Genomic DNA, 27,765 nt, shown 5'->3' on the forward strand with positions numbered 1-27,765 from the left:
TCTAAATAGCACTATCTCAAATATTTAAATTTATGAGCAAACTTTTTAACACATAATTATGTTCCCAATGATTTATTAGACTTGTAAAAAAGATTTGTATATAATCTCCATATCCCAATCTCTAAATTTCTGTCATCTTCATCATGGCCAATCATAGTCGGCCATCGGGATTTTTCGTAATTTCCTATGTGACCACACCCAGCTCCCTGTTATTAAGGGAAAGTTCTCTCTAAAGAGCTTTGCTTGGTGTTAGAAGGAACAGCAATGGGATATTAGGCGGGGACCACTGCATGGCAGGACCTATGGCAGTCAGGTGAGAAGACTTCACACTGTCACGTCACTCAGCTTGTAGGCCCGTGAAAGGAGCCCAGCGCTGGACTGCTTTGCCCACCCCTGTCAAGGATCTGCTGCTGCAGGTGGGTGAGGAGGAAGTGCCCGTTAAGACCAGAGGATTGAAGAAGCAGGCAAAATCGCTGCAGGAGGAAGTGACTTGGCAACTCATGGTTCTGCAGAAGATGCTGCAGGAGTGGAAGACTGCCTGGGGGCTAAGTAAGTGAGGTCCCGGGATAACGGTGTGCATTTGTGAGCAGGTGGATCTCACCTTGGACTAGTGTTCTTCAGTCTTTGTTTCCTCAGTCCATCCCTTTCTTGTGAAATGTACAAATCTGGTTTGCCTCACTAAGGCTAGACTGGATGAGAGCCTTCCTCCATATAGCAGTGTTAGGTGAATGTTAGTTACATACATTTGGATGCTTTTTACATGAATAGATGACACTTCAATAATTTGTGGAAACTCAGCCAGGCATGGTGGTGCACACCTGTGGTCCCAGTGGCTCAGGAGGCTGAGGCAGGAGGATTGAAAGTCCAAGGCCAGTGTCAGTAAATTCTTAGCAAGACCCTGTCTCAAATAAAAAATAAAAAGGGCTGGGGATGTGGCTTGGCGATTAAGTACCCCTGGGTTCAATCCCTGGTACCAAAAAATAATAAATATTATTATCTTTCCTAATAATTATTATAATTATTTATGGAAACTCACTATACTAAGAAATACTCAAAGGAAGAAATTTTATGATCTACAAATTATACAACTGTTGTATTAGTAACAATTGTTATAAAGTATATAAAATACACTGTCCAAGTTTTGGTAGTGTACAAGAGAAAATGTAGTTGACTGTGGTATAAACAACTTCATTTGTGGAGTTGAGGTTGTCTACATCTAATTTTCCTTCAAAAGATCTATGAGTGGAAGGTTCAGTGCCTGGGGCAGAGTAATAGCTTAACAAGGACTTTTTGGAGGCTTCAAGGGCTGCTGGCTTTCAGAACATGACATTAGTAAGAACAGGAGAGGTATTCTAGATAAACTGGGCCAGATAACAAAAAAGATCAAAAAGAGATTTTGATGAAAAGCTACACTAGGTTGGAGTGCCTACAGATCATGGGAGTATTAAAATGAAAAGTAGCAACTCTGCAAAGAAAGCAGTTAGCAACTAAAATGAGAAAAATGTGGAAAGCTAGGAAAAAGAGCCTCCCATTTGCAGGTAAATGGATAGAGTTGTAGAATATAATGCTAAGTAAAGTTAGCCAATTCCAAAAAACCAAATGCCAAATATTTTCTCAATTTAAGAATGCTGATTCATAATGTGGTTGGAGGTGGGGGGGGTGGGTGATGGGAGAATTAGATGAACTCTAGATAGGGGAAAGGGGAGGGAAGGAGGGGCGTAGAAAAGATGGTAGAATGAGATGGACATCATTACCCTAAGCACATGTATGAAGATACAAATGGTGTGACTCTACTGTGTGTATAACCAAAGATATAAAAAATTGTGCTCTATATGTATAATATGAATTGTAATGCATTCTGCTGTCATATATAACAAAAATTTTAAAAGAGCCCCCAAAGGCAAGGAAACAATGATAACCACCATAATTAACATCAATGGGCACTGCCTAGTATTCAGGAAGCCTTGGGTTCGATCCCTAGTGATACACATACACACAAATTAATATCTGTCAGACTCTCCCTATCTTGCCAGGCATTTTTCTTTTCTTTTTTTTAATATTTTGTTTTTTTAGTTTTTGGCAGACACAACATCTTTATTTGTATGTGGAGCTGAGGATCAAACCCAGAGACACGCGCATGCCAGGCGAGCTACCGCTTGAGCCACATCCCCAGCCCCGCCAGGCATTTTTCTAAATACCTTGTCTAGTTAGTGCATAGCCCTCAAAGTAATTCAATATGTTAGGTTCTAGTGTTATATCTTTATTATAAATGTGATGTCTCAGGCTCTGAGAGGTTAAGTAATTTATCCAAGGTCTCACAGCTAATAACTGTGTTTCCAAATCAGCTAGCTCTGATAACAGAAAACCCTTATCACTATGGTTTAGTTTTGTTTTATGTTTGTTTTTTGAGATGGAGATCTTGCTATGTTGCCTATGCTTGTCTTGAACTTGTGGGCTCAAGTGATCCTCTTGCCTCAGCCTCGGTAGCTGGGACTATAGATGGTGAACCACTGTGCCCATTCAACCACTAGGCTTTACCACCCCATTTATTTTTCAGGTGTAACAATGAAATTACTTAAGCAAAGACTAATAGACTATAGGATGTGACTGGAGGGAATGTACCTGAGACGTCCACGGATCATCAAAGAAATAACTTCCCTAATGAACCCAAATCTGAATTCTTTATTCTGAGTTGATATTTTGTTTGAATTATTCTAGAGAAAGGGGACTCCTTGTCATCTGCCTGTAGCCCAATATCTACTGCTGACAGATGGTTCTCTTTTCATTTCCCTCACTGTGACACAGTGGTTGAGTGGCACCATGAGACAGTGGAGAGCCTGAAGCGGGGATTGGTAAGCATGTACGATGATACTCGGATCCAAGCCATCATCACGTGTGCCACAGCTATTGTGGAACGGCCCCGCTGTGCCACCAGCCGGAAGGACTCAGGTGAGAGCTAGACTGAACTGCTTAAGAATGCCCACAAGTCAAGAGGCCAAAGAACACCTGAACTGGCGGGACCTTGGTGCTTATATGAGATCATTTACAAAGGTGGAAATCCAAGGCCCAGAGGTCTGAATTTAGTTTACCAGTAATAGAGATGAGATTCCTGACTTCTAGCCCAGTGCTTTTTTTTTTTCCATTGCTGGATATGGAACCCAGGGCCTGCTAAGCATGTGATTTCCCACTTGTGCTTCTCCACGTCATCTCCTTTTGTTTGCTCACTGGCTTGCAAAGAAGTTCGCAATGTCCCATCTTGAGATCCATTCATAACAGCCAATATATATATATATATATATTTTTTTTTTTTTGGCCAGGCACGGTGGCACATGCCTGTAATCCCAGTGGCTCAGGAGGCTGAAGCAGGAAGATTGTGGGTTCAAAGCCAGTTTCAGCAACTTAGCAAGGCCCTGAGCAACTCAGTGAGACCCTGTCTCTAAATAAAATATTTTAAAAACTGGGGATGTGGCTCAGTGATTAAACACCCCTGGGTTCAATTTCTAGTCCCCCTGCTTCCCCACCAAACACACACATACACACACACACACACACACACACACACAAACACACTTTAGTTCTTCTTTGGAGAGCATCTCTCAAATTCAGTATTTCCAAAACTGAACTCATCATCCTCAACACAGATCCCTCCTTCCCATATTTCAAATCTCAATCAGTTCCACAATCAGGCATGGTGGTGCACACCTGTAGTCCTTCCCAGTGGCTCAGGAGGCCGAGGCAGCCAGTTTTCAAGTTGGGGCCCTGGGAATCATGCTAGGTAAAATCCTTCCTCTTCTAAAACCAGATCACTAAATTCTATGCACTCTGTCTCCTAAATATTTTTTCAGTTTTTAATTACAAAGGAATAAAAAGACCAGGCATGGTGGTACATGCCTATAATCCCAGTGACTTGGGAGGCTGAGGCAGGAGGATCATAAATTCAAGGCCAGCCTCAGCAATTTAGTGAGGCTCTAAGCAACTTAGCAAGACCCTGTCTCAAAAAAGAAAAGGAGGGCTGGGGAGGTGGCTCAAGCGGTAGCACGCTCGACTGGCGTGCATGCGGTCCGGGTTCGATCCTCAGCACCACATAGAAGAAAAAAAAAGGTGTTGTGTCCACCAAAAAAAAAACTAAAAAATAAATATTAAAAATTCTGTCTCTCTAAAAAAAAAAATAAATAAAATAAAAAAGAAGGAAAGGACTAGGGATATGGCTCAGTAGTAAAGTATCCCTGGGTTCAATCCCTGCTACAAAAACATAAACACACACACACAGAAAAGTGTCATTATTAGTCAACATAGAGGAATATAAAGAGAGGTAACTGCCTTGCCCAACTCACTTCCCATTCCCATTCCCACTGTGTAGGTTAGCCAGTGTTAACAGTTGGGGTGCTTCACCTTGTTATGTTTTTACAATTATATGCCAACACCCATGTAGACTTTTCTATTTATTACAAAAATCAGTTGCATTTTTTTTTAAACTGGGGATTGAACCTAGGGGCACTTAAACATTGAGCCACACCCCCAACCCTTTTTTATATTTTATTTTGAGACAGGGTCTCACTAAATTGCTGAGGCTGGCTTTAAACTTTTGATCCTCCTGCCTCAGCCTCCAGAGCTGCTGGGATTACAGGCAAGTGTGCCTGGCAAGTGTTGAATTTTATCACACATATTCTATTTTTTTTCCTTTAATTTGTGCATCTAGACAAATCCTGCTGTATTATCTTTTTGTATATTTCTATTTTTATGTGGTGTTAAGGATGGAACCCAGTGCCTCACACATGCTATGCAAGCGCTCTACCACTGAACCACAACCCCAGCCCCTGCAGTAAATTCTTAAGTCCTACTGGATCTTGATTTTATTATTCTTTTATTATTCTACCGGGTTTAATTTATTAACACTTTAGAATATTTTTATTACCTAAATGAATTGGTAGTTTTGTTTCTACTTATACATTGTTTGTTACTTTTTAGGGTTTTTATTCTCTAAAACAAAAATTTTTTGGCATAGGCAATTGGACCCAGGGTATCTTAACCACTGAGCAACATCCCCAGCCCTTAGGGCCTTGCTAAATTGCTGAGGCTGGCCTTGAACTTTCAATCCTCCTGCCTCAGCCTCCAGAGCCACTGGGATTACAGGTGTTTACCACCATCCTAGGCCTTTTTAAAAAAAAAAAAAAAGAAATGAGGGGGTGGGGCTGGGGTTGTGGCTCAGCAGCAGAGCACTTGCCTACCATATGCAAAGGCATTGGGTTCAATCCTCAGCACCACATAAAAATAAATAAATAAAAATAAAGGTATTATGTCCAACCACCAAAAAAAAAAAAAAAAAAAGGGAAGATATGTTAAGCTGGGCATGGTGCTTGCTTGTCATCCCAGGAATTTGTGGAGTGGAGGCAGGATAATCACTTGAACCCAAGAGTTCAAGGCCAACCTGGGTAACACAGCAGGACTCTTACCTCAAAAGAATGGAAAAAGAGAATAAAGTACCAGCTGGGGTCCACCTATAATCCCAGCAACTTATTAGGCTGAGGCAGGAGGATCACCAGTTCAAAGCCAGTCTCAGCAACTTAAAAAAATAAAAATAAAAAGAGCTGGGGATATAGCTCAGGGAAAAGGCATCCCTGGGTTCAATCTCCAGTACAAAAACAAACAAACAACAACAACAAAAAAAACCCACAGGACCCAAGGACAAATTTTTCAAAGGATATGAAACCTTCCCTACTCCTCCTTTTTAAAAAAATCTTTATTTATTTTTATGTGGTGTTACACATTGAACCCAGTGTCTCACATGTGCAAGACAAGCTCTCTACCGATGAGCCACAACCCCAGTCCCTCAATTATCCTTTTTGTGTGTGTATGTGTGTAGAGGGTTAACAGGGATTGAACTCAGGAGCACTTGGCTACTAAGCCACATTCCCAGCCCTCTTTAGTATTTTATTTTAGAGGCAGGGTCACACTGAGTTGCTTAGTGCCTCGGTTTTGCTGAGGCTAGTTTTGAGTTAATGATCCTGCTGCCTCAGCCTCCAGAGCCACTGGAATTACAGGTGAGTGCCTCTGCACCCAGCCAATTATCCTCTCTTGACATCGCCTTTTCCACAAAGCCTACATGGTTTGTTTGCCCCTTCTTCGCTGTGGTAGTATCCTAGGCCCACTTCTGTCCTCCTATTTAACCCTGGGTCATATTCATCTGATTACATTTCTGCTGTCCTTACCAGAAAAGGAATTCCTTAAGAGCCGGTGCTAAATTTACTTCTACAAACCTATCAGATTTTTAAAGTTTCACTCACTTATTTCATGCTGAGTTCCAGACCCGAGCATTTTCCCTCCAGGTTTTCAAATTTGTTGCTCCCTCTGCTGGAAAACTGTCTCCTCACCTGATAAAATGCTCTAGTGACCCTTCAGTTTTCAGCTAAGACACTTCCCAGAGGAGCCTTCCCTGCCTACCACCCAGACTTGGCTCACTGTCCCAGCTATCTACTTCCACACATACACATTCTTACTCTATCTGCTTATTTCCTTGAGGATTAAATGGGATGACATATTTTCAGTGCCTGGCATATAAACCCTTCAATGAGCAGCAATCAATTTTATAAGCTTATACCCAAATCTTCCACATACAGTCATGTGTCAACAACAGATATATGTTCTGAGAGATGGGCAATTACTCACTTTCATGACTGTGCAACACTGTGGAATAGACTTGAGGAAAACAGATACAATTTTACTAGAAGTAGACTCTTATGGAGCCCCCAGTGAAGATGTCTTCATCACTAACTGTACAAAGAGCACCTTTGTCTTTCTCAGAAGTGTACCTTTCAGGTGATCCCTTTCACATATTCCCAGTGTCTAGATTTTGATTTCTCTTGTTAACTTCCCAGAGAAACTTAGCTTATTTTTCGAATACTCAATTAACTTCTATTTGCTCACCTAAAATACACATCTATAGGTTAGGACCAAACATTTTTTGGACTTTTTTTCAGACTTTGAAATATTTGCAAATCTGGAGATAAACCCAAGATATCTCATTATATATGAATTCCAAGCTAAAACATGGAATTCATTTGTTTTAAATGCACCTTATACACATAGCCTGAGGGTAGTATTATACAGTCATTTTAATATACCTGCATTTTGTTCAAACCCATAATATGAGGTCAGATGTGGAAATTTCCTTTTGTCATGTCATTGCTCAGTTTCCAACTTTGGAGTATTTCAGATTTAGGGATCAAAGGTGCTCAGCCCAATTGTAGTCTGTTCTTAACAGATGGCAGTATTGGTCCATGGCATTAATGATAAAGACACTTTAGAAATCCTAAAATCTGAGTCACAGGCTCAGCTCTGACACTTCTTGGAAAGTCAGCTAACCTCTCTGAGCTTCAAACTCCTCATCTAAAGAATGTGGACAAAGGGGTCACAAAGCTCTTCCCCCTTATTTGAGCTTAAGTGCCCACCTGCTCCCCTGATAAGATCATTTTTTAATTTGTGGTGCTGGAGATGAAAACCAGAGCCTTGCACAGGCTAAGTAGCTTCCACCGAGCTACAAACTATCTTTATAGGTAAAATTGTTTATGATGAAATGAAGCCTAGTGATGGTTCACTGGGACTAGGAAGAACTATAAATGAAATATAAGTACCTGATAAGGACACCATGCTTTGGGCCTCCCTGGATGCTGTAATGCATCACAGGCACGCCCTTTGTGGATCCTAGAATTCCATCTATAGAGTTATTAGAAGAGATAATAGTGTCTGTGGAGCAAAAGTGTACCCTGAGCTACCCTCAGAGCACTTCACGGAATGCTATGCAATCTCAAGAACTCCAACCAAAAGGAATGCCAAACACTGCTGCCCTATTGACAAACTGCTCGTTTCCATATCCTCCTGAAGAATAGTGCCATGTGTGGCCTATGACAGTTTTGTGAAGTTGAATGTTTATAGTTAAACCCAAGATTCCTGGTGAGTTCTGCAGTGATACCTCCCTTGTCTACTTCAACCAGGGTTGAAGTACTGAATGAGATGGTGTAAAAACACTATATAAATAAATGGCAAAGCACTGCCTAAGTATAATTGCTATAATTAAAAATATAGGGCTAGGGTTGTGGCTCATTGGCAGAGCACTTGCCTCACAGGAGTACTGGGTTTGATCCTCAGCACCACATAAATAAAGGTATTGTGTCCATCTACAACTAAAAATTTATATATATATATATATATATATATATATATATATATATATATATATATAAAGTCTCATGGGGTAAAATAAGTTGATTCTTGATACTAAAGCTAATGGTAAAGGTCACCACAGCCTAGATGGAAACATTCTTTGGCATGGAACTTTAAAGCCCAGATAATAAAGGCAAAGGAGGGCTAGGGATGTGGCTCAAGCAGTAGCGCTCTTGCCTGGCATGCGTGCAGCCCGGGTTCGATCCTCAGCACCACATACAAACAAAGATGTTGTGTCTGCCAAAAACTAAAAAATAAATATTAAAATTTTTCTCTCTCTCTCTAAAAAAAAAAAAAAGATATAAAAAAATAAAATAAAATAAAGGCAAAGGAGCTGGCATGACAGTGTCCTGCCTATCACAGTCCCAGCAAAACAATTAAGTACCAGCAAGCATCTGCAACTTGTGCTGAGGCAGAACACCATGTGGCTAGGAAGAAAGCTGTGCTGGAGTGAAAAGCAAAGAGCTACTACTTTTACCTGGTCTCTTTTGGTTACAGACAAGGAAACTGTGAAAGCCCCCTCTGTCCCAGATGTGCCAGAGGTTCTACAGCCTGCCCTGAAGGCTGCTCTTTGTGACAAGAATACCAATGTGAGGATGGCAGCAGCAATATGCCAATATGCCATGCAGTCACACAATCCTCTGGCACAGGACATCATGCACATAGCCCTTCTGAAAGGTAACCGTGTAGAAAGAGGGGATAAAGACAGGGTGTCTCACCATCAGCTTTCCCACCCTTTTACCCCAAACTGTCATGTTGTGATGTCTGCCATTTTGGGTTTGGGGTTATGTTGGAACATTCAGAAATAATTTCTTCATAGGTAATGCTAATTGATACCTGGACCAACCTTTTCATAGATGCATGCCTTAAAATGGATGGAACCAGAGGACATTATATTAAGTGAAATAAGCTAGACACAGAAATAAAAGTACCATGTTTTCTCTCATATGCAAAAGTTAGTAAAAAACAAAGTCAACCTCAATGTAGAAATATGAGAATAGAGTTACTAGAAGTTGGTGAGTGGTTGGGGGGAAACAAAACGTGGAAAACAGGAGGCTGGATTTGATCAGTGCATATGATATGTAATATGAAAATTCCTTGCTAACCCCCACTATGTGTAATACATGTTCATTGAAAATTCAAGAAAAAAAAAATCAGGGCTGGGGCTGTGGCTTAGCGGTAGCACACTTGCCTGGCATGTGTGAGGCACTGGGTTCAATTCTCAGCACCAAGTATAAATAAATAAAATAAAGGTCTAGTGACAACTAAAAAAAATTTTTTTAAAATGGCCTCTTTCATACCACCTGATTTTTTTTAATGACAGGATGATATAACATTATTAAGTGCATTTTGAAAATTTAAGAAAACCACCACCTGACTATCATACTTCCATTTTTTTGTAGAGTTAACTTCCAGGCATTATCTGTACACACTGTTGGAGTTATTTAATCAAAAAGGCTGTGTCAGGGGAGAGGCCCAATATACCTAACTGCTCTGAGAAACAAGCCTTACAGGGGGTAGCTGGATGACTGGTTTGGCCTTCTGCAGACAGACTTTCAACTGCTTAATTCCTCCATCTTAGGAAAGCCTCCCTCTCTAGTTTTCCCAACCTCCAGGAAGGAAGGCCTTATGCCTGTTACCTAACAACAGTCTTTAATATTTAACTTTCAGGTTGCAAATTTCAGTTTATATCTAAAACGTTGATATGCTCCATTTAAATATGGTTTAATTATGGGATTGATACACCCCATTTAAATATGGTTTACACATGGGACTGGGGCATAGGGAAGTGAGGTGTCAGGCAGGCAGTGATCTTTGGTACCCATCTCTGGAAGAAAACAGATCACCATCTGCATTCATGTCTTGTTTTGTTTTTTTTTTTTTTTTTTTTTTGCTCCACTGTGGCAGGCAATAGTGTGGACAGCTGGGTTGCAGCTCAGTGCTTGGCTCTGGATGGTATTGCCACTTACCCAGTGATTAGTAGGATCTTCCACCAGCTGTTCAACAAGAAGAATAAGGACACTGAGGACCAGGCCTGTATTCTCCTGAGATATCTCAATGAAAAGACAGTATGTGTCCATTACAGGGTTGGAGAAGGAAACTAAGTTTTGGGGAATTATGATCAGTGCATGTAAAGTGTCCAAACTAGAGGAGGTTTCTGTTTTGCTAAGATAATCAATCACAAATATAGGTAAAATAGGCTAAGTGTGGGTAAACCTGGATACAGAGGTATATATATATATATATACAGGGAGCTGTGACAACAAATAGCTAAGAAAGAATTGGGTTGCAAATGGTTCTTAACAGTAAACAAGAAAAGCGGTAACATGAAGAATTTGCTTCTGATAGCAGCTTACCATTGAAAACTACAGACCTATAATTGTGATAAGCTTGGGATATCAATCATGCTGGATGCCATATTAGGATTTAACTTCTTCAAGATTCTAGTATTTCTAAAGGTAATCATGAATGTCCATACAAGTCTTCCATTTCCTCAGACCCTGATACACAACATGCTTGCTGTGGAACTGAATAGCCAACGATGGAAGGATCGGATCCTGGCCTGCAGGGCTTTCTCCCAGATCAATGGAAATGTCTCCTTAGTAAGCCTTATCTTTATTTGCTCCAGGACAAAAAGCCTAAGCAAGGTTGGATGAGGAAGCCTTTCTGTTTTGCTGCCAATATTCCAATCTCACCACATAGATCTCTATTTCACACTGCTGTCTCTTAGTCATAATTATCTTCAAATATCAACATGTCATTCTGTGACTTAAACTACTTCTTATCAGTGTGGTGGCAATCCACAATCTGTGTAATACAGCCACAATAAAGCACAAAAGCTAAGAGGAAGAGCTTAGAAACTTATAGTATTCTGACACTGCTCAGTATCAATGGAGTTTATAAAAGTATCAGTTAATGACATTTTTCCATCCCACCTCAGCCCTAACACTGATTCTTCAAAAGTTTGAGAAGCACTGAGTTAAAAAAAAAAAAAAAAGGACACAACAAGCCAACTAAATGTTTGTGCAGTTTCTTTGAGTGTTTAACACACATATAAAATATGATCCCTGCTTTCAAAAAACCGATATTGCAGTTGGAAGCAACAAGACAAACAAGCACAAATATTCGAGAGCAAGCAATAAATGTAAAGTACTTTTTTTTGGTAAAGTATTTTTTAAAAACATTTCAGAGAGAAATATTAGTGTGGACTGAATTTATCTGTTAAATTTCTACAACTGGAGAGGAGATTCTAGGCAAGGGAAACCCTGACCTCCTTTTTACCATTATTTTCAAATTATTAGCTGTCCAAATAGGATCTTTTCCAGAATGGCCCAGGATTACACTGCCATTCCTACTAGAAGTAAACAGCCTCCATTTTCTTACTCCTCATATTTTGATATGGAAAACATACATCAGGCCATTCAGAATAATTGCTTGATGATGTTTGAAATGGCTTAATTCTTTGCTGTTGTCTGTTTGGGTTGTCACAATTTTTTTAAAAAAAATTATTAGTGCATAATTATACATAATATTGGGATTCACTGTTACACATACATACATGCGTACAACCTAAAAGACTGAGTTAATTCTGCCTCAAGTGCAGGAGTATCTTGCTGCATCACGGGGGAGCTTGCTATAGAGATGCAAAATCTCACCTCAGGTCTAACCAGTCAGAACCTGCATTGTTACAATATCTGAATTCATTTGCACATTCCCATTATTGGAATTTGTCATTCAGGATTACCAACCCCAAATACACAAACAATCAGAGCTAGCAATGTACAAGATAAAGGTGATGAGAATTTCATGGCAGACTGCTGTAATTATGAAAGGCAGTATGTATATAAGTTCTTTCACTCATTCACTAAACAAGCAGTTTCTGGGTATCCTATAGTCTCTAGACATTGTGGATGCAAAGACAATATATTTTTGCTTGGCAAGTGTTATATAAATAGCTAAAACAAAAGCAGCTGTAAGGTATAATGGTAGTTCCCTATGCTCACAGAGATAGATAAGACTTCACTTGGGAGGTACTTTTTGAGCTAAATCCTAAAGAGTAGGAAAACATCGAGTAGGGGTAGAAAAGTGAGATGTTGCAGACAAGAATAGCTTTGGGCACATGTATACCATCATTAACAAATTGTAGCAATCTTTGTTCTTTTCCTTCTGAGAAATATGCTGATAGAGTGATCAACTATTCTGGTTTGTCCAGAACATGAAACCTTCAGTACTAAAATTAGGCAAGTCCCAGGCAAACAGGGATGAGTTGTTTACTTCAAATTTTAAGTCTCTCACAAAGATCCTATTGGTCCTGACATTCTGACACTATACAGAATTTCAGAGGGTGAGTGTCAGAAACAGACCTGTATTTGAGTCCTGGCTCTAGCACTTACCAGAGCCTCTATTGTGTCATCTGTAAATGGAAATAACATCTGCCTCAGTGGATTGTTCAAAAGATTAAGGGGTGGGGGGGAAGCACAATATCAAGTACAAAATTCATGTTCAATAAATAATAGCCAATTACACCTGATTACAGGATATGAAACGTAAGTTGATCCAGCTTATGTGGGATGACTGGAATAATGAAGTGAGGCAAGCAGCTGCCCAAACACTGGGGCAAATGAGCTTTGGGAAAGAAGTACATGACACAATCAGGTAAGATCTAGTCAACAAGAGAAACTCTTCTATTCTTAGAAGTGTTTAGGAACCCTGGGATCTAACGAGCATTTGTTGAGCTCCTCTGTATGCTCAGCATAGTAATAGGTCCAGCTATGAAAAGTCCCTAAAAGAAAAGTCCCTAAAGAAACTAGCAATATGGCTATGGAAAGAAGCACCAGGTGCCCACTAATGTGAGGCAATACTTTGGGTATTTGAGAGAGTTCGAAGTATGACACAATTCTGATGAACACAGGCAAGATACACAAATGCTTAATTTAAAATACTATATCATCAGAGGCCACCTCAGAGACAGCATTGTTTGGACCACATATGTTGAAGTCTACAGGAAAAATGAAGGCTTTAATTGAAAATGTTTCAAACTCCTAATGGACAATGAGCTGAAAAAAACTCCTGGTTCAGCTGGTTTGGGAGGGCTGAATTTGGCTAGTAGAAAACAACACTGTTTAGTAAATACCTGGCTTTAGTATTCAAAGGTGTACTTTTTAACGTAGAGGATTAAGCAATAATGGAAGCACCATAACTTTGTTTTGCTTTTATGAGATGGTCAGTTCTGGAGCCTCCTATAACATACTGAATTCTGACATGTTTTTCACATTTAGCCAGGATGTTGAAGCCTCCGATCTTGAAAATATTTGTAAGATTTCAGATCATAGAAAGGACATTTGTGGATTTTACTGTGCATTTTAAAATTCTTAACACTAATTTATCTGTACAACTGTTTTTTATACATATATTTGGATATAAAACAGTTTAAAAAATTATCAATGAATGACAATGAGGGTATTGTTATCTTCATTTGTTTTCAGTGAGCATTTACTATTCAGTATGGGTCAGCTGGTATAATGTAAGTTGTTGGAATAAAATATTTGAGATTAGAATCTTCTTGCCTCTAATAGAACTTTTATCTTAGATTCTCATTTTTGAAGTGGAGCTTTGAATAGGAACCAGTTGATGTTCACTGCTGCAATTCCATATGCTTTCCATTAGAGGGAAGTTGAGAACCAGGACGGCTGCTTGTACCTCATTGCATCCAATGCTGAGGAAACAAATGTACTTTTCAAGTTGTGACAGATTGAATTATTGAATTAAATCACTTAAATATAAACCAGATATGCCATCTTTCTTAATTTTCAGTTTAATAAATGGCATCATAAAAATGACTCATTGCTAAGTTGATAATACTTCTGGAAATGTCAGCATAATGGAGTTTAAAAATTTTCAATATTGGTCAAAATATTTATAATGAAACATTATTAAGTAGGACTATGACTTTCCTATATATTATTTATCATTGGTCAGAATGCTGTTCTGATGAATTAATATTATGCAATGTAATCCTTAGGTGTTATTGGAAAGCAGAGAACTGCCTTTCTCATCTAGGGCTTATAAGGTCATTTGTAAGTGCTCAATAAACTTTCATGATTTTCTATTTGTGATAAATTCAGCTAATAGTTAATGCCAGAATTTCTTACCATGAGTAAATATTTGAATTTTTTAAAATTTAAATCTAGTGAAGAAAAGTTATACTTCCTGGAAGGATTAGGAGATAAGTAGAAAGACACTTTAAGTTACTAAAAATGTTTATTGTTCTCCTAAATATTAACAAAAATTATTTGAGATAACTTACATAGTTTGGTTATTTGGCTTAGGTTTAAACTGTGGCATGCTGTTGATAGATATTGTTTCTAATTGTTTGATATGGTTTAAAAATTCTGCCTTTTAAGAAATTCAGAAAACCAACCTGACACATATTTTGGGCTCCTAAGAAATTTATATTTGCATCAGTATTGAATTTTGGCTAGTGCTCCAATGTAAGGAAGTTGCTATTTTAAAATAAAGCAAACTATTATTTCCCTTGGGAAAAAAATAAAAAATAAAATAAAATACTATATCATATTTAAAACTAGAACAAATGGCATATACCAAGACTGCCATAGAAAAATTGATTACTCAGTATGAGCAAGAGAAGGCCATTTCACGGAGAATGGGTAAGACTGTCATTCTGGGCTGGGAGTCAATTGCTGAACTATGCATCACACATGTGATAGCAATGCAAGAGAGAACCTGTCACAAGGGGTGAAAGTTGACACTTAATTCTGTCATTCAGCACAGTTGAGTGCCAGGATGGGGCTGGATAACAGAGTCTACAGAGCTAAAAATTTATCCTGAGGGTGAATGGATGAGTGGGCGGCACTGGAAGTTTAAGGAGGGGAAATAAAAGCAACTTGTGCCTTATAGGATTAAGCTGGGTCTAGGAAATCCCCAGAAGCGTGTAGAAGCCCTCTACCTGATAGGTGGGCTCAAGCTCATGACCGCCAAGCTTCTCCCAAGCTTTCTGCGCTGTTTCTCTGATGATTTCATAGCAGTTCGGCAGGCAGCCTGTTTGGCAGCTGGTGCCCTGCAGATCCGCAACAAGATGGTAAGTAAAGGAAACACGTTCTCATCTTACCTGATAGACTTGAAGAAGGCCTACCTTCCCCTCTTGTGCACAGTATACTCTCTTTCTGTGGGGACACTAAATGAGACTTCAGAATCAAGAAGTCATATCAATCAGTATGGAGGACCTTTTAGCTCCCAGCTAGTCCAATCTTCACTCTAGAGCATACCTCTGAATCCTGTTAACTAGCTTCTCAATATCTGGGTGCTGATGGGCTTTAGGATCAATTCCAGTGAATGGAGTTTTAATCCCAAGTTATTAGGGGAAAATCTGATTGGGTATTCATAAGAAGTCTGGGACTAGGGTATAACTCAGCAGTAGAACCCATGCTTAGCATGTGTGAGGCTCTGGGTTCAATTCCCAGCACCCCCCACACACAAAGTCTGTATGGCCATAGATCTGTGGGTTGAGAAAAATCAATCCAAAAAGCAGATAATCCAACTAATACACCGTGTATAGGCTGGTAAGTTAAAATTCCAGCTTGTTTGTCCCTAGAATTGATAGGTCATTTTTCAGTTAAAGCACTTTGTAAATAAGTGGGCTCCTGGTTTCTGGTCCATTCTTGTTTTGGTTCTCCCCTTTCAATACTGCTTCTTATCCATCCCAGGTGTTTGAATGCCTCGTGAATCTGATGCACCAAGATCCATACTGGAAAATCAAGGCTTTTGCCATTCGAGGTACTACAGAAATTATGGCCCCAACTTTAAATACTGTCTCCTGTGCTAATATAGATGATGCCTAAAGGCTCTCTAGTAATTGGGTTGGAATGTAGGGAAGAATGATCTTAGCTTCTCAGAAGTTCCTTGCATGAGGAAGAAAAAAATACTCTTCCTCATCTTAATTTTTAATCAAGAATCCCAAATCTAGATCTATGAATGACTTGTTAAAGCAAAGGGAAGCAAGACAGTTCCTACCAACAACACAAAGTTCCAAATAGTTATTTACTGTTTGATACATCTTGCTTTCCCTGGAGGTTTCAACTATAGCACTTTGCAAAAGTCAGACGATGCCCTCTGATATTCCGAGTTTCTCTTTAGGATCTTTTGCATTGCTTCTCTTATTGGCAGTCTTTGGTAGGTCTCTAGCATAACCAAATCTGGTAAGTGAAATAATTGCACCTCCCTTCCCCCTCTCTCTGCCTTGATTAGGCTGATCTTCCAAGTTATCTGTCCCACATTTCATCCCTAAATAGGCAAATTACACTATGTTCATATCCTAATGGGCAAGCATGGGATGAAACAGCCCTTGCATAAGAATCCTTTAGCGATAATACCTTAATCCAATCCATACCAAATACTTTTATAAATATATTTTTAATATGTATTATTTATTTATTTTTTTTTTTAGGTGGACACAATATCTTTATTTTTTATTTTTATGAGGTGTTGAGGATCGAACCCAGCACCCGGCACATGCCAGGCGAGCGCGCTACCGCTTGAGCCACATCCCCAGGCCCATGCCAAATACTTTTTAAGTTACATATTTTTTGGATAGTGCAGGGGATCAAACACAGGGCCTCACGCATGCTAGGCAAGGGCTTTACCACTTAGCTACATCCACAGTTCTCTAAAAAGTTATTTTTAGAAAGAAGTATTACTTTTTCTTTGTGTATGTGTCTATGTTTTTTTTAAACATTAATTTTTTTTTTTTAGAGAGAGAATTTTTAATATTTATTTATTTAATTTTTTTTTAGTTTTTGGCCGACACAACTTCTTTGTTTGTATGTGGTGCTGAGGATCGAACCTGGGCCGCACGCATGTCAGGCGAGCACACTACCGCTTGAGCCACATCCCCAGCCCCTAAACATTAAATTTTAAACCTTAAAATTCTAATGGTGATTGACTGCCATACAAAAGGGAAGATGTTTGCAATATTCAATTTATTTCTGGATGCTAGGATACAGCCAACTCAGGCTTCAGTGACAGTGAAACATGCTGCTCTCTCATCTCTGCAGCTTTGGGACAGATTGGGGAAGCAAGTCCCCAACTGACTGATCTCCTGCTCTGGGCTATCCACTATGAAGAGTCACCAGGTGTACGACTAGAAGCTTGCCGTAGCATCCTAGCCCTCAAACTTCAAGGGGCCCATGTCAGGGATACCTTCCTAGATGTGCTGCTCCTGGAGGAACATGAGGCTGTTTTAAAGTAAGCACTAAATCTCTGGTCTCTGCCATAGCTTCCTCAACTGCTAACTCTCCCATTATTTTTCACTGAAAAATTTTCTCTGCCTTTCACTCTTCATAGTGGAAAAGGTAATGTGCCAATCACCTACTTACCCAAAAATCCAGCCTAAGATAGATTGGCAAGTTCATGTTCTCTCCTGCAGGTGATTTCTGGGTTATTCATAAATTCAACTAATATTTATCAAGTGCCTATTTTAGAATACAAAAAAAAAAAAAAATCACACTAGGGTTTAAGTTCCAGTTCTATCGTGTAATAGGTATTTGAGCCTGGGGAAGACACTTAAACTTTTAGCCCATTTTTCAAGAATCAAATGCAGATGACAGTCTACATTATAGAGACAATGAGATTACTTTTAGGTAGGATCTATCATAAAGGCACGAAATACATGTACCTTCAAATATATCATTTCAAAAACTGCACCATATCTATATAAGCTGTATCATACCATTTTTTTCAAAGGTGGCTCAGCAAAACTGTAGTTAAGACTGGAATTTAAGATTCTTGACTAATTCTAAGTTCCATATTTTCCACCTCCACGCTGTAAGGGTATAACCACTAAAAAGTACTTCTTTCAGGGAAATTTATCATGCAATGAAGATACTCAACTTAGAAAATGAAGGAAACCAAGAAATGATTCAGGAAATCAAGAACAGGGTAAGAAAATTCAAGCAGTGTTTTCAAAAGAAAATTCAGAGCTCTCAAGAGTTCCTCAAATCCTTTTTCTCCCTAAGCATGTACATATGCTTTCCCCTATCACAGACATACTTTCTACAACTCCAGACACATATATTATATTGTATGAAGATACAAAACATCTCTGCAGAATTGGGTTATAAAATCCTAATAATAAAAAGACAACAAAACAAAAATTCTGGTAGTCTTTATCAAGTAGCCCTCAAAATCAGGGTTTACTATTATTTGTTTTACTGATCCCCTCCCTTCTCCCTCCCCGCCTCCACCATCCCTTAAACCCAAAGTGTTCTCTCTTTTTTGCATATAGGCATAAAGAAAGAAGAGGGACTAAACTGAGCCTTCTAGATTTTCTTTTTCCTCCTCAATTTTCCTTAATTTCTAATCTGGGCTCTTTCACCAAAGGAACTCTGTAACTGAAAGGGTTGCTCTAGCTTTTCAAAGCTCTTAGATGAAATGAAGGGATAGAAAAGAATGTTAAAAAGGTAGTTGACAAAACCAACTTCATACCAAGCAGCATCTCTTAACAGGCTCATCATGTCCTCCTAATAGCTGAAGCAACCATTTTCATTAGCAGGTGCAAAAATTTCTATTCAATAGCACAAGAGAACAACATTCTCAGATATTCATAGATCACCTAATACAAATAAGCATGATACAATAGCTAACCTTATTAATACTTTTTGATGACTTACTGCCTAATATATTTTTTAAAAACATTATTTATTCAAATCTAGATTGAATCACTAAGCCAAAAAGACTTGCTGACACAGAAAATATTCACAATGGAGATGGCCGTAAGAAAAGTGAAGGATGAAGCAAAACATATTTACTCACAACCCAAAAAGGGGAAAGAACCACTGACACTCCAAACTTTTATTCAAGAAACTTTTCAGAGTAAGTTTCCTAGGGGTGAATCCTATGCTTTGACTCCTTTAATAAACCCATTCCAGGATCTAGACGTTTTGGGACTTAGTTGGGAGCCCTGTGAGGCAAAAGTCAGCAAAGTCTTACTCCCCCCTTCTTGGTTACCAACTATTGGGTCTTCCTATTATTCCTGACAGGTTTTTATTCACTTTCTGTCTCTTTTTTTTTTTTTTTTGGGGGGGGGAGACATATAGCTTTATTTGAACTGACTGAAAAAAGTCAAATAAAGGGCATGAGGATACATTAGCTGGGCATGATAGCACACTTTTATCCCAGCTACTTGGGAGGCTAAGGCAAGAGAATGGCAAATTGGAGGGTAGCCTAGGCCAACTTAGCAAGACCTCACCTCCAAATAAAATAAAAAGGGCTGGGCGAAATCCCTAATAACAAACAAACAAACACACACACACACACACACACACACACACACCACAAAATTACCTCTGAAAAGTAAGTTGAAGGGGAGCTATCATTTTTATTTTATATACATCTTTGCTTTTGTAACTTTTAGAAAAAGATTATAAAAGTTCTCAACCTTAAAAAACTGAAACTGCCAGATATAATGACAGAATCTTAAGAGTTCCAGACACAATCTAAATGATAAGGGTGCAGATATCAAGCTGTACCAAAATATACTTACAAAATCTGTGTGTCCGAGTGTAGCAGCAGCCTCAGATCACTCAGCCAGCTGCCTAACAGCTACCACCCCAAACCCAGGTCTTCTGGTTCCAAGGCTCTTTCTGGTACATCAGGCTCTTTTCCACCAACCATGAGAGAATATTCACTTGCCAGATTTTGGGAAGTTTCTTCCAACTGCCAGAAAAAAAATGAGAGTGGAAAGTAACTTGAACACCAGCCTTCCCTCCAGGCCAGTTTGCTATAAGTTGGTTGATAAAGGACTGTGAAGGCACAAGTAGGTGACATGCTGCCCTTTAGGGAGCAGAGCCAGCCACTGATTCAAGCAAGCAATGAGTAGGATACATACTCTTAGTTGACCCTGATAGTGGAAAATGACTTTTCTACTAGGATTGTGCTGTTTGGAGTTCAAGTACTGTAATTAAAACGAGTAAAATACTTCCAAAGTTAAAGAAAGGTCCCCAATCAAATGCAATTTTTTTCTTTACTGAATCTGTGTGCATGTGGTGCTGGGGACTGAATCCAGGACCTTGTGCACATGTACTCCACTGCTGAGCTATACCCCTAGCCCTCTCTTTAAAAAGTTTAACATTCTACATTTTATATTCTGCAATCACTCCAAGTTGCTTTTCATCTCAACCATTATAGATTTTATCTGCCCCATCCCCACATCCCACATTTCTTCAAACCAAGCCACATAAGAATCTAGCCTCAGAAAAGGGAAACATTCTTTGGTACTTTAATAACTCTTCTAATGTTCATACAAACTTAATAAGAAAACAGAATACTGATCCCAACTGCCCTCCCCCACACACCATTTGATGAAAGAGAACTCAAATGAAAGATATAACTTCCAAACAAAAACTTCTAATGTCTCAAGCAGAATGATATAGCCAGTGCTACACAACACACTGAAGCCAGAGGAGGATGAAGCTGGTGCTCTAAAATGATTAGGCATTAAGGTTACTTCTGTAGAAATAGCTCATTTTCCTCCTCCATTTTTTTACTTTTGTACCTAGATGAAGTGGTTCCTTCTAGAAGACTGTCTGAGATTTGTGACGTTGAAGCAGTCATAAAGGTAAATAAGTAAATGTGACCATACTGATGGTTATGAAGGTAAGAACGCCAGTTTTAAAAAAAAGTGAACTGGTGGCAGTGGTAGTGGAAAATCACTACTGCTTTGTTTCCAACAATCAACAAGAAACTAGTTTAGAGCTAGAGGCATCTTGGTGAGCAGTAGCCCCTTATCATACAACATGGTTGCCAAGGAAAGCTGATCCTCCACACTGTCACAAGGCAGATCCCCTACTCTTACAAATTCTGGGTAGGAGCGAAGCAAGAGTTCCATGGCATCAGCTTGCTGGGGGTATATTTCCAAGCACTTGGGTTCCTCCAGATGATAAACACGAGAGTTTTCCACCGTGTAATAGAGAAATAAATGGCCCCCTTCACCCACCAGGCGAGCTATCCCATCCTGAAGCATGTGGACTTCTGTTTCTGTTGTCAACTGGGCTCCCACGTTTACAGGTTCTCCAGCCTCCCAGCGAATTGGAAGCCCATAAACACTTAATGCCCTCTCCCTATCAGTCAACACGGGGGGTAGTGAATCATGGATGAAATCTTTGGCTCGCTGGTCAGCCACAGCATCGACAGGAGCAAAGTGTCCCAGACGGGCAACTAAGACCCGTACCTTCTCCATGAAAGCGGTTCTTCTTGGATCCTTAGAATCCGAATGCTGGGCCCCCATGTAATCCATGAAGTCTCGAGGTAGACCTCTCCGAAATTCTACATTTTCTTCCATTGCGGCCTGCACAGCCAGAGGGAGTATGGCCTCTAGGAAGTCGCCCCAGGTATTCCGCTGGTACGTGGACACGGTGAGGTGCAGAGAGTGGACTCCATCCTGGCATTCAGCCTGGTGAATGAAGCCGCGAGGAAAATAGAGCAAATCTCCGGGCTCCAGCACAGTCTGCAGCACAGGCTCACCAAGGTCCTCCTGGCTGAAGTTGGGGCTAGATGTCAGGGCCAGTTCCTCATTTGGCACCCGAGGACGATAGACACGCCAGAGTTTCCTACCTTCCAGTTGCAGCACGAAAGCCTCGATGTCGTCATAGTGGGGGGCAAAGCCCTGAGAGTTCGGCGGCGTGAGATAAACGTTGGAGCCTGCCATGCTTCCAAACTGCTCCTGAAGAACAGCCAAAAACTGCCACACGGTGGCTGAGAAAGCCTGAGGGCAGAGAAGGCGCAAGGAGCAGCCTGCCTGGTACAGAGACCAGGCAGCGGCGGGCAGGGCTCGGCCCGGGGGGTTCAGGGTCTCTCGCCGCCCATTGATGTAGCGCGCAGCGTCTAAGTGCTGCCCGAACTGCACCTCCTCATTGCGCAGCATGGAGTCCAAATCGGCAGTAGAGAAAAGGCCCTGGTAGTAGGTGTGGTCCTGCCGCCGCACCAGCACCGCCTCCCGCTCCCAAAGGCGCCGGTAGAAATGTTCCGGCGGCATGGGCGCGATAAGCCACTCAAAGAGGCGCGCCGCCCGCCGTCTGCTGCTAGGGATGCGGCTCAGCTCAGCCAAGACGCGCTGCAGCGGAGAGTCCCAGGGCAGCTCCCGACCCGCGTTTTCCAGCTGAGAGCCCAACAGCGTCGCAGGAGTCCAGGGTGGTGCAGCGGCTCCCAAGGGCTGGGAAGCACATAGCCGAGCCGAGGTGTCCACCGCTCGGGTGGGTGCAGCAGTTACCTCTACCAGGCGCGCGGGTGGCGCCGAAGCCGGCCCCAGGCGCGCGGGCGGGGTCTGCGCCTCCACCAAGTGCGCCGGCGGGGTCTGCAGGGAACGCGTGGCGGGCGAGGCCTCCAACAGCTCTGCAGGCCCGAGGTGGCCGTATGGCTCTCTCCGGGCCGTCTCTGGACTGGCCGCCGCCGCTGCTCCACCAGGCAGAGAGTCCCCCAGATCGTCCGCCGTCGATTCCACCCTGGAGTCCTCCGAGTCTTCACTCGGCAGCGCCTGAGCCCTCAGAGCGGCCATGCGGGACGCAATATTTCTCCTCAGCTGCCTTCGGATCTTCCTGGGCCTCAAGGACAGGGCCAAGACCGACCCGCTGTGTGGCTGGGGCTGGCGCCGGCGCCTCAACCTCCCGCGCCTCAACAACCCAGCGCTAGCCCGGAGCCCGTCCATGGCGAGACCGCTCTCCCAGGCCGCTTAAGTTGGAGAAACGAGCCCAACCTGGCAGTGGCTGCAGTGCACTCTGGGAAGGGGGCGTGGCCTTGAATATCTGCTGCTTTGGCCACGCCCACCGCGTATCTACAGGGCTCCTCCTGCTCGCCCTAGTTAAGAAAAATTACTTTCTTTAAATGCGCGACTTCACACTACAGAGGCAGAATCCTTAACAATTAACAGAGATTCCATATTTAGAGACCAATTTAAAAAAAATTGCTAGGCACTTCAGGAGAAAGAATATTGGCTAGTTCTTTGCTTGTAGTCTGAATACATTGCGTATTCGCAAAAGAGTCTTTAAAAGATCTTCGCCAATAGCTTCCCACTAGAAAGTGAACAATCCTTGTTTTCAAAGAATGCGCTCAGGCAAAGTTCGAGATTCTATACAAATTCCAGTCCAACCGATCCTTTTACCCTGTAGATAACATCATTGAATGAAGCCCTAGGTGGTCCTCCAGCCAACTTCCCTTGCTCCTTTCTCCATTGCAAATCCTTGTAGTCACATCCTCTCTGAAAAAGAAGTTAGTAAATTCTTTGTGGCATTCTTTATATCTGCCCTTTCTTCCCCACCTGTCTGAGATTTTGTTTCATTAGCTACAACTTTGCTCCAGAATCCTCAATCTCTACCTCCTCTGATTCTTAAATCGACTTCTTAAATCTGGGCTTCTCATTTAACAGGCAATGTGGTTAGTAGGTGGAGGATGGAATTGTTGAGAACATGGTTATTGTCTTTATGTACCTTTGTTGCTTTATACATAAGCAACAAAGATTACTCATCTTCATTTGAATCACATAAGATAACTTCCCAGAAATAGAATTGCTGGGTCAAAGGGCAATATAATTTTTGTGATTTTTTAATAGGATTTTACCAAACTGCTCTCTAAATGGCTTTATTTACCAAATCACCCTCCAAAAGGGTGCAAGCAATTATAAGCATATAAGACTACAAAGCCTCTAGGGCTTTTTTTGCTATTCTGTTTGAATTTACAACATGCCTCTTCTCATTCACACTCCTATCCAAACACTTGTCAAAGGTTTTAAATTTTACCCCTACCCATGTCTTAACACCCTGGCCTTCTTTATTTCCCACATGGTCTATTGGTTCTCAAATGGAGGTGATTTTGCCTCCCTAGGGTCATTTGGCAATGTCATATGGGGGGAAGGGAGTTTCTAATACCTGGTAAGTACTGACTAGAGAAGCTGCTAAATATTCCACAATGCAAAGTAAAAACCCCCACAACTAACAATTACACAATAATTCCAATAGTATAATTCCAATAGTGCTGAGGCTGAGAAACCCTGATCTATTACAATTAGCCTCCCAAATAAACTCTTTACCTTTACTCACTCTTTTTCTCTTTCTCATATGCTAATAATGCATATGCCACAGATATATGCCACAAGATTAATTTTTTCAAGTTGTGTTCCCAAACCAGACATCACCCCTGTCAAAACCTATCCATGTATCCACGAAGCAACCCAAGCTCCTGTGCTTACATAAAGTGCTGAAGTCACATAGTGCTAATGTATGCCCTGTCAGCCTAAACTCTACTTCTACAAGCTATTTGCCATTCCTTGCTCTAGTCATCCTCTACACATTCTCTCATGCTTTCCCTATAAATGCAGTCTCCCAGTCATCTTTTGTCAAAACCCTAAAATCCATTCACATTTCATCTTCTACCCAAAGCCTCTACCATCTCCCTGATTACAAGAGTACTTTGACCCTTTCACATGAATTTAATATGTTGTACTTTATATTGGTGAGTTATGTACTTGTTACAGTCCTTTCTAAACTTCCTCAACTGTAAACTCCTTCAAGGAAAGGACTTCCTATACCTTTTTATTTTTTCTATAAAATGGAGATAATAATTGAACCTACTTCTCCATAGGGTTTATGAGGATAAAAAATGCAGGTAAGGCACTTAGCCTCATACAGAGCTAAATAATACTTTATTATTATGGAGCAAAGCCCTATAGGATGGCCTAGTTGGGAAGAATAGATGGGTAGAATAGGGATGGGCAAGTCCTTGAAATTTGGGATGGGTAGCCATGAGGGATGAGTATTAACAATTATTTTTGCATATTTTGCATATGGAAGCATTGGAAGATCAGTGAGAACTATATCAGACAAGGCCATCTTGGGAGGTTGCTCAGAAATTGCTCTACACAAAGATTGCTGGCCAAAGGCTAGAGTGGGGGCCTAAACCAGCCAATGTTCTCCCAAGTCCTATGCCCTAGTGCAGGAATACAGTCCAGAAGAAGGGGTAGCAGGAGGGAGAGCCCTTATCTTAACTGACACACAAGCTGCATGTGCTGGCAGAACCCTGATATTGGATCCCTTAGAGAAATGAAGAAGGCAGGTCATATTTCATTCAGAGACTGAATTGCCTTTCCAAAGAGAGTGGTTTCAGGTGACAAAGGACACCTCTGTGTGAACAAGGGAATGTACTGATCTTCTCTGCTTGCAAAGCTGGAGGACCCTCCAAGTTTGCCATTTCTACATGCTGTACAAATGTCTCCTCTTCCTAGACTTTCCTCTGAAATCATCCTTTTCTTTTCCCCACATCTTATGATTTCCTCAAATAATAGTTCCCTTGTTATTGGGCAATAACCTAATCAATAAAACCCTGGAATCTGCCCTAGGGTTTTAGCTTTTGAGTGCTTGGTTCTTACTACTGGCTACAACCCTCCTTATAGGGCGAGAAGTCCAGGGGGTCAAATGGGCATGCCCTACCAGAGTCCACACCCTGCCTGCCTTTTAGAACACACACTCTGGGCACCCAAAGCTCTGGAATTTCCCACAGTTTGGGGTTTGGGTGAACTGGGCTGTCTTCCCATGCATTGCCAGTGTACAGCTGGACTCCAAGAGAGGCCAATAGGTGGTTGTTTGCAGGAGTATGTGAACAGAGCTTGAGTATGTAGCAGACACCTACATACAGTCTGGGGTCTCCAGATGTGTAACTGTGAGATCCTCAGTATGGGTTGGAGTTAGAAATGGGAAGAGATGGGTGAGTCACCAATTAGCTTTCCTATGCCACTCCATTCTGGCAAAGAATCCCAAAGAATTTGAGAACTCAAGCTCAGACCTGGTCTCCTCATCAAGGTAAGTATTTTACTCAACATGTTATTAGATTGATTTATAAAATATTTAAATATTTAGATATAGAGTAAGTTGGCTTCTATTTGTACTTTTGCCGCAGAATGAGATTTCATTTGAGGGCAAGGAGGATGTTTTACTCATTATTCTATTGAGTAATAAGACCTGGATTTACACTAGAAATACCTATACACAACTGGGCATGGTGGCACACACCTGTAATCCCAGTGATTCAGGAGGCTGAGGCAGGAGGACCTCCAGATTGAGACCAACCTCAGCAATTTAGGGAGAACCTCAGCAACATAGTGAGATTCTGTCTCAAAACAAAAAACAGGAAGGACTATGGATATTGGTCAGTGGTAAAGCACCACTAGGTTCAATCCTAAGTGCCCCCACCACCTGAATAAAATAAGGGGAAAAGAACTACATTTCTGAGGATGCAAGGTGCAAGCACAAAACTGGTCATCACTACATTGGTTTATGAGGTTAAAATAGAGCACCCTGAGTGAAACTACCTCATCAGCACATTCCAGGAATAAGAGTCTTTTCTCACAGCTACAAAAATTTCTCATGTGAAAAAAAAAATGGGAGAAATTAAAAGATTTAAAATGTCCCACAGTTCGGGCTGGGGCTGTAGCTTAGCATGTGTGAGGCACTGGGTTTAATCCTCAGCACCACATAAAAATAAAGGCATTCTGTCCATCTACAACTACAAAAATTGTTTTTTAAATGTCCCACAATTGCTGCCACGAAGCTTCTTTCTATCCAGATGTGCAAAACACAAGCTAACCTCAAGGATCACCATGAAATGGCCATTCCTTCTCAAGTGAATAATTCAGGCCTATTCGCCACATTAGACTTGTGACTAGGGTCAAGGTAGACAGATCTTGAACTCATAGGTTCTTTCTTCTTATTGATTTTAGTCATTCATAGAGCTGTTCTGACAAACTAGAGCTAAAGAGATTTTTCACTTTGGGTCTGGCTTTTCACATGAGACCACATGTCTGACATACTCATCTGCTATTATTTCTCTGCAGCCTTTGAAGCCCCGCAAGCCGAATCCCTGGTTGCGAAGTCCAGCCTTATACCAAAACACAAAAAACAAAGGTCAGTCACGGCTTGTCAGAGATCTGCGCACCATTCGGGAAAAAAAGATTGAAATGGGGCCATTTGAATCTCTTTCCTCCATTCAATAGTTGGATAAATACGCAGAGGATTTTTTTCTAGCATCAAGTCTCTAGAAAACTTCTCTTGCTCCAAGACACAAGCAGCAGCAGACCTGGTCATATTTTGTCTCTTTCATTGAAATTGTACAATCTTCTTGTCACTATGTTTATAAAATAAAACTAATAATTGATTTGATATCTTTCTTTATTTCCCCCCAGTACTGGGGATTCAACCCAGGGCCTCACACATGCAAGCTCTCTACCTTTGAACGACATCCCCAGCTTTTTGTATTTTATTTTCAGACAGATGTTGCTAAATTGCCTGGGCTGACCTTGAATTTATAACTCTGCCACTATAGCCTCCAGAGCGGCTGGGATTACAGGGGAAATGTGCCACTCACCTACTTTACTTGATTGATTGATTGATTGATTGATTTTTTGTACTAGCGATTGAACTCAGGGGAGCTTTACCATTGAACTATATCCCCCATCCTTTTTATTTTGAGACAAGATCTCACTAAGTTGCC

At 40.9% G+C, this 27,765-nt stretch overlaps 2 protein-coding genes across 2 annotated transcripts in view; one reads left to right on the plus strand and one right to left on the minus strand.

Annotated features, from left to right (window-relative positions):
* Heatr4 (HEAT repeat containing 4) overlaps positions 1-27,268 on the plus strand; it is a 36,091-nt gene extending 8,823 nt beyond the window's left edge. Inside the window, exons 4-16 of the mRNA XM_026402646.2 lie at positions 346-549; positions 2,806-2,949; positions 8,737-8,898; positions 10,129-10,289; positions 10,719-10,823; positions 12,758-12,876; positions 15,139-15,319; positions 15,945-16,014; positions 17,292-17,481; positions 18,096-18,174; positions 18,948-19,107; positions 20,793-20,851; positions 27,110-27,268. Coding sequence (XP_026258431.1) covers positions 346-549; positions 2,806-2,949; positions 8,737-8,898; positions 10,129-10,289; positions 10,719-10,823; positions 12,758-12,876; positions 15,139-15,319; positions 15,945-16,014; positions 17,292-17,481; positions 18,096-18,174; positions 18,948-19,107; positions 20,793-20,851; positions 27,110-27,268 — 1,793 coding nt within the window. The remainder of the gene's footprint in view (positions 1-345; positions 550-2,805; positions 2,950-8,736; positions 8,899-10,128; positions 10,290-10,718; positions 10,824-12,757; positions 12,877-15,138; positions 15,320-15,944; positions 16,015-17,291; positions 17,482-18,095; positions 18,175-18,947; positions 19,108-20,792; positions 20,852-27,109) is intronic.
* Positions 19,864-22,972, minus strand: Riox1 (ribosomal oxygenase 1). The gene is made up of 2 exons (XM_026401407.2): positions 20,789-22,972; positions 19,864-19,950 (listed from the first exon to the last, which is right to left on the minus strand). The coding sequence occupies exon 1, from the start codon at positions 22,934-22,936 to the stop codon at positions 20,978-20,980; it is 1,959 nt and encodes a 652-aa protein (XP_026257192.1). The 5' UTR covers positions 22,937-22,972; the 3' UTR covers positions 19,864-19,950; positions 20,789-20,977.
* Positions 27,269-27,765: the final 497 nt, after the last annotated feature.

The sequence above is a fragment of the Urocitellus parryii genome, chromosome 6 (genome assembly GCF_045843805.1).
Source record: "Urocitellus parryii isolate mUroPar1 chromosome 6, mUroPar1.hap1, whole genome shotgun sequence".
NCBI lineage: Eukaryota > Metazoa > Chordata > Mammalia > Rodentia > Sciuridae > Urocitellus > Urocitellus parryii.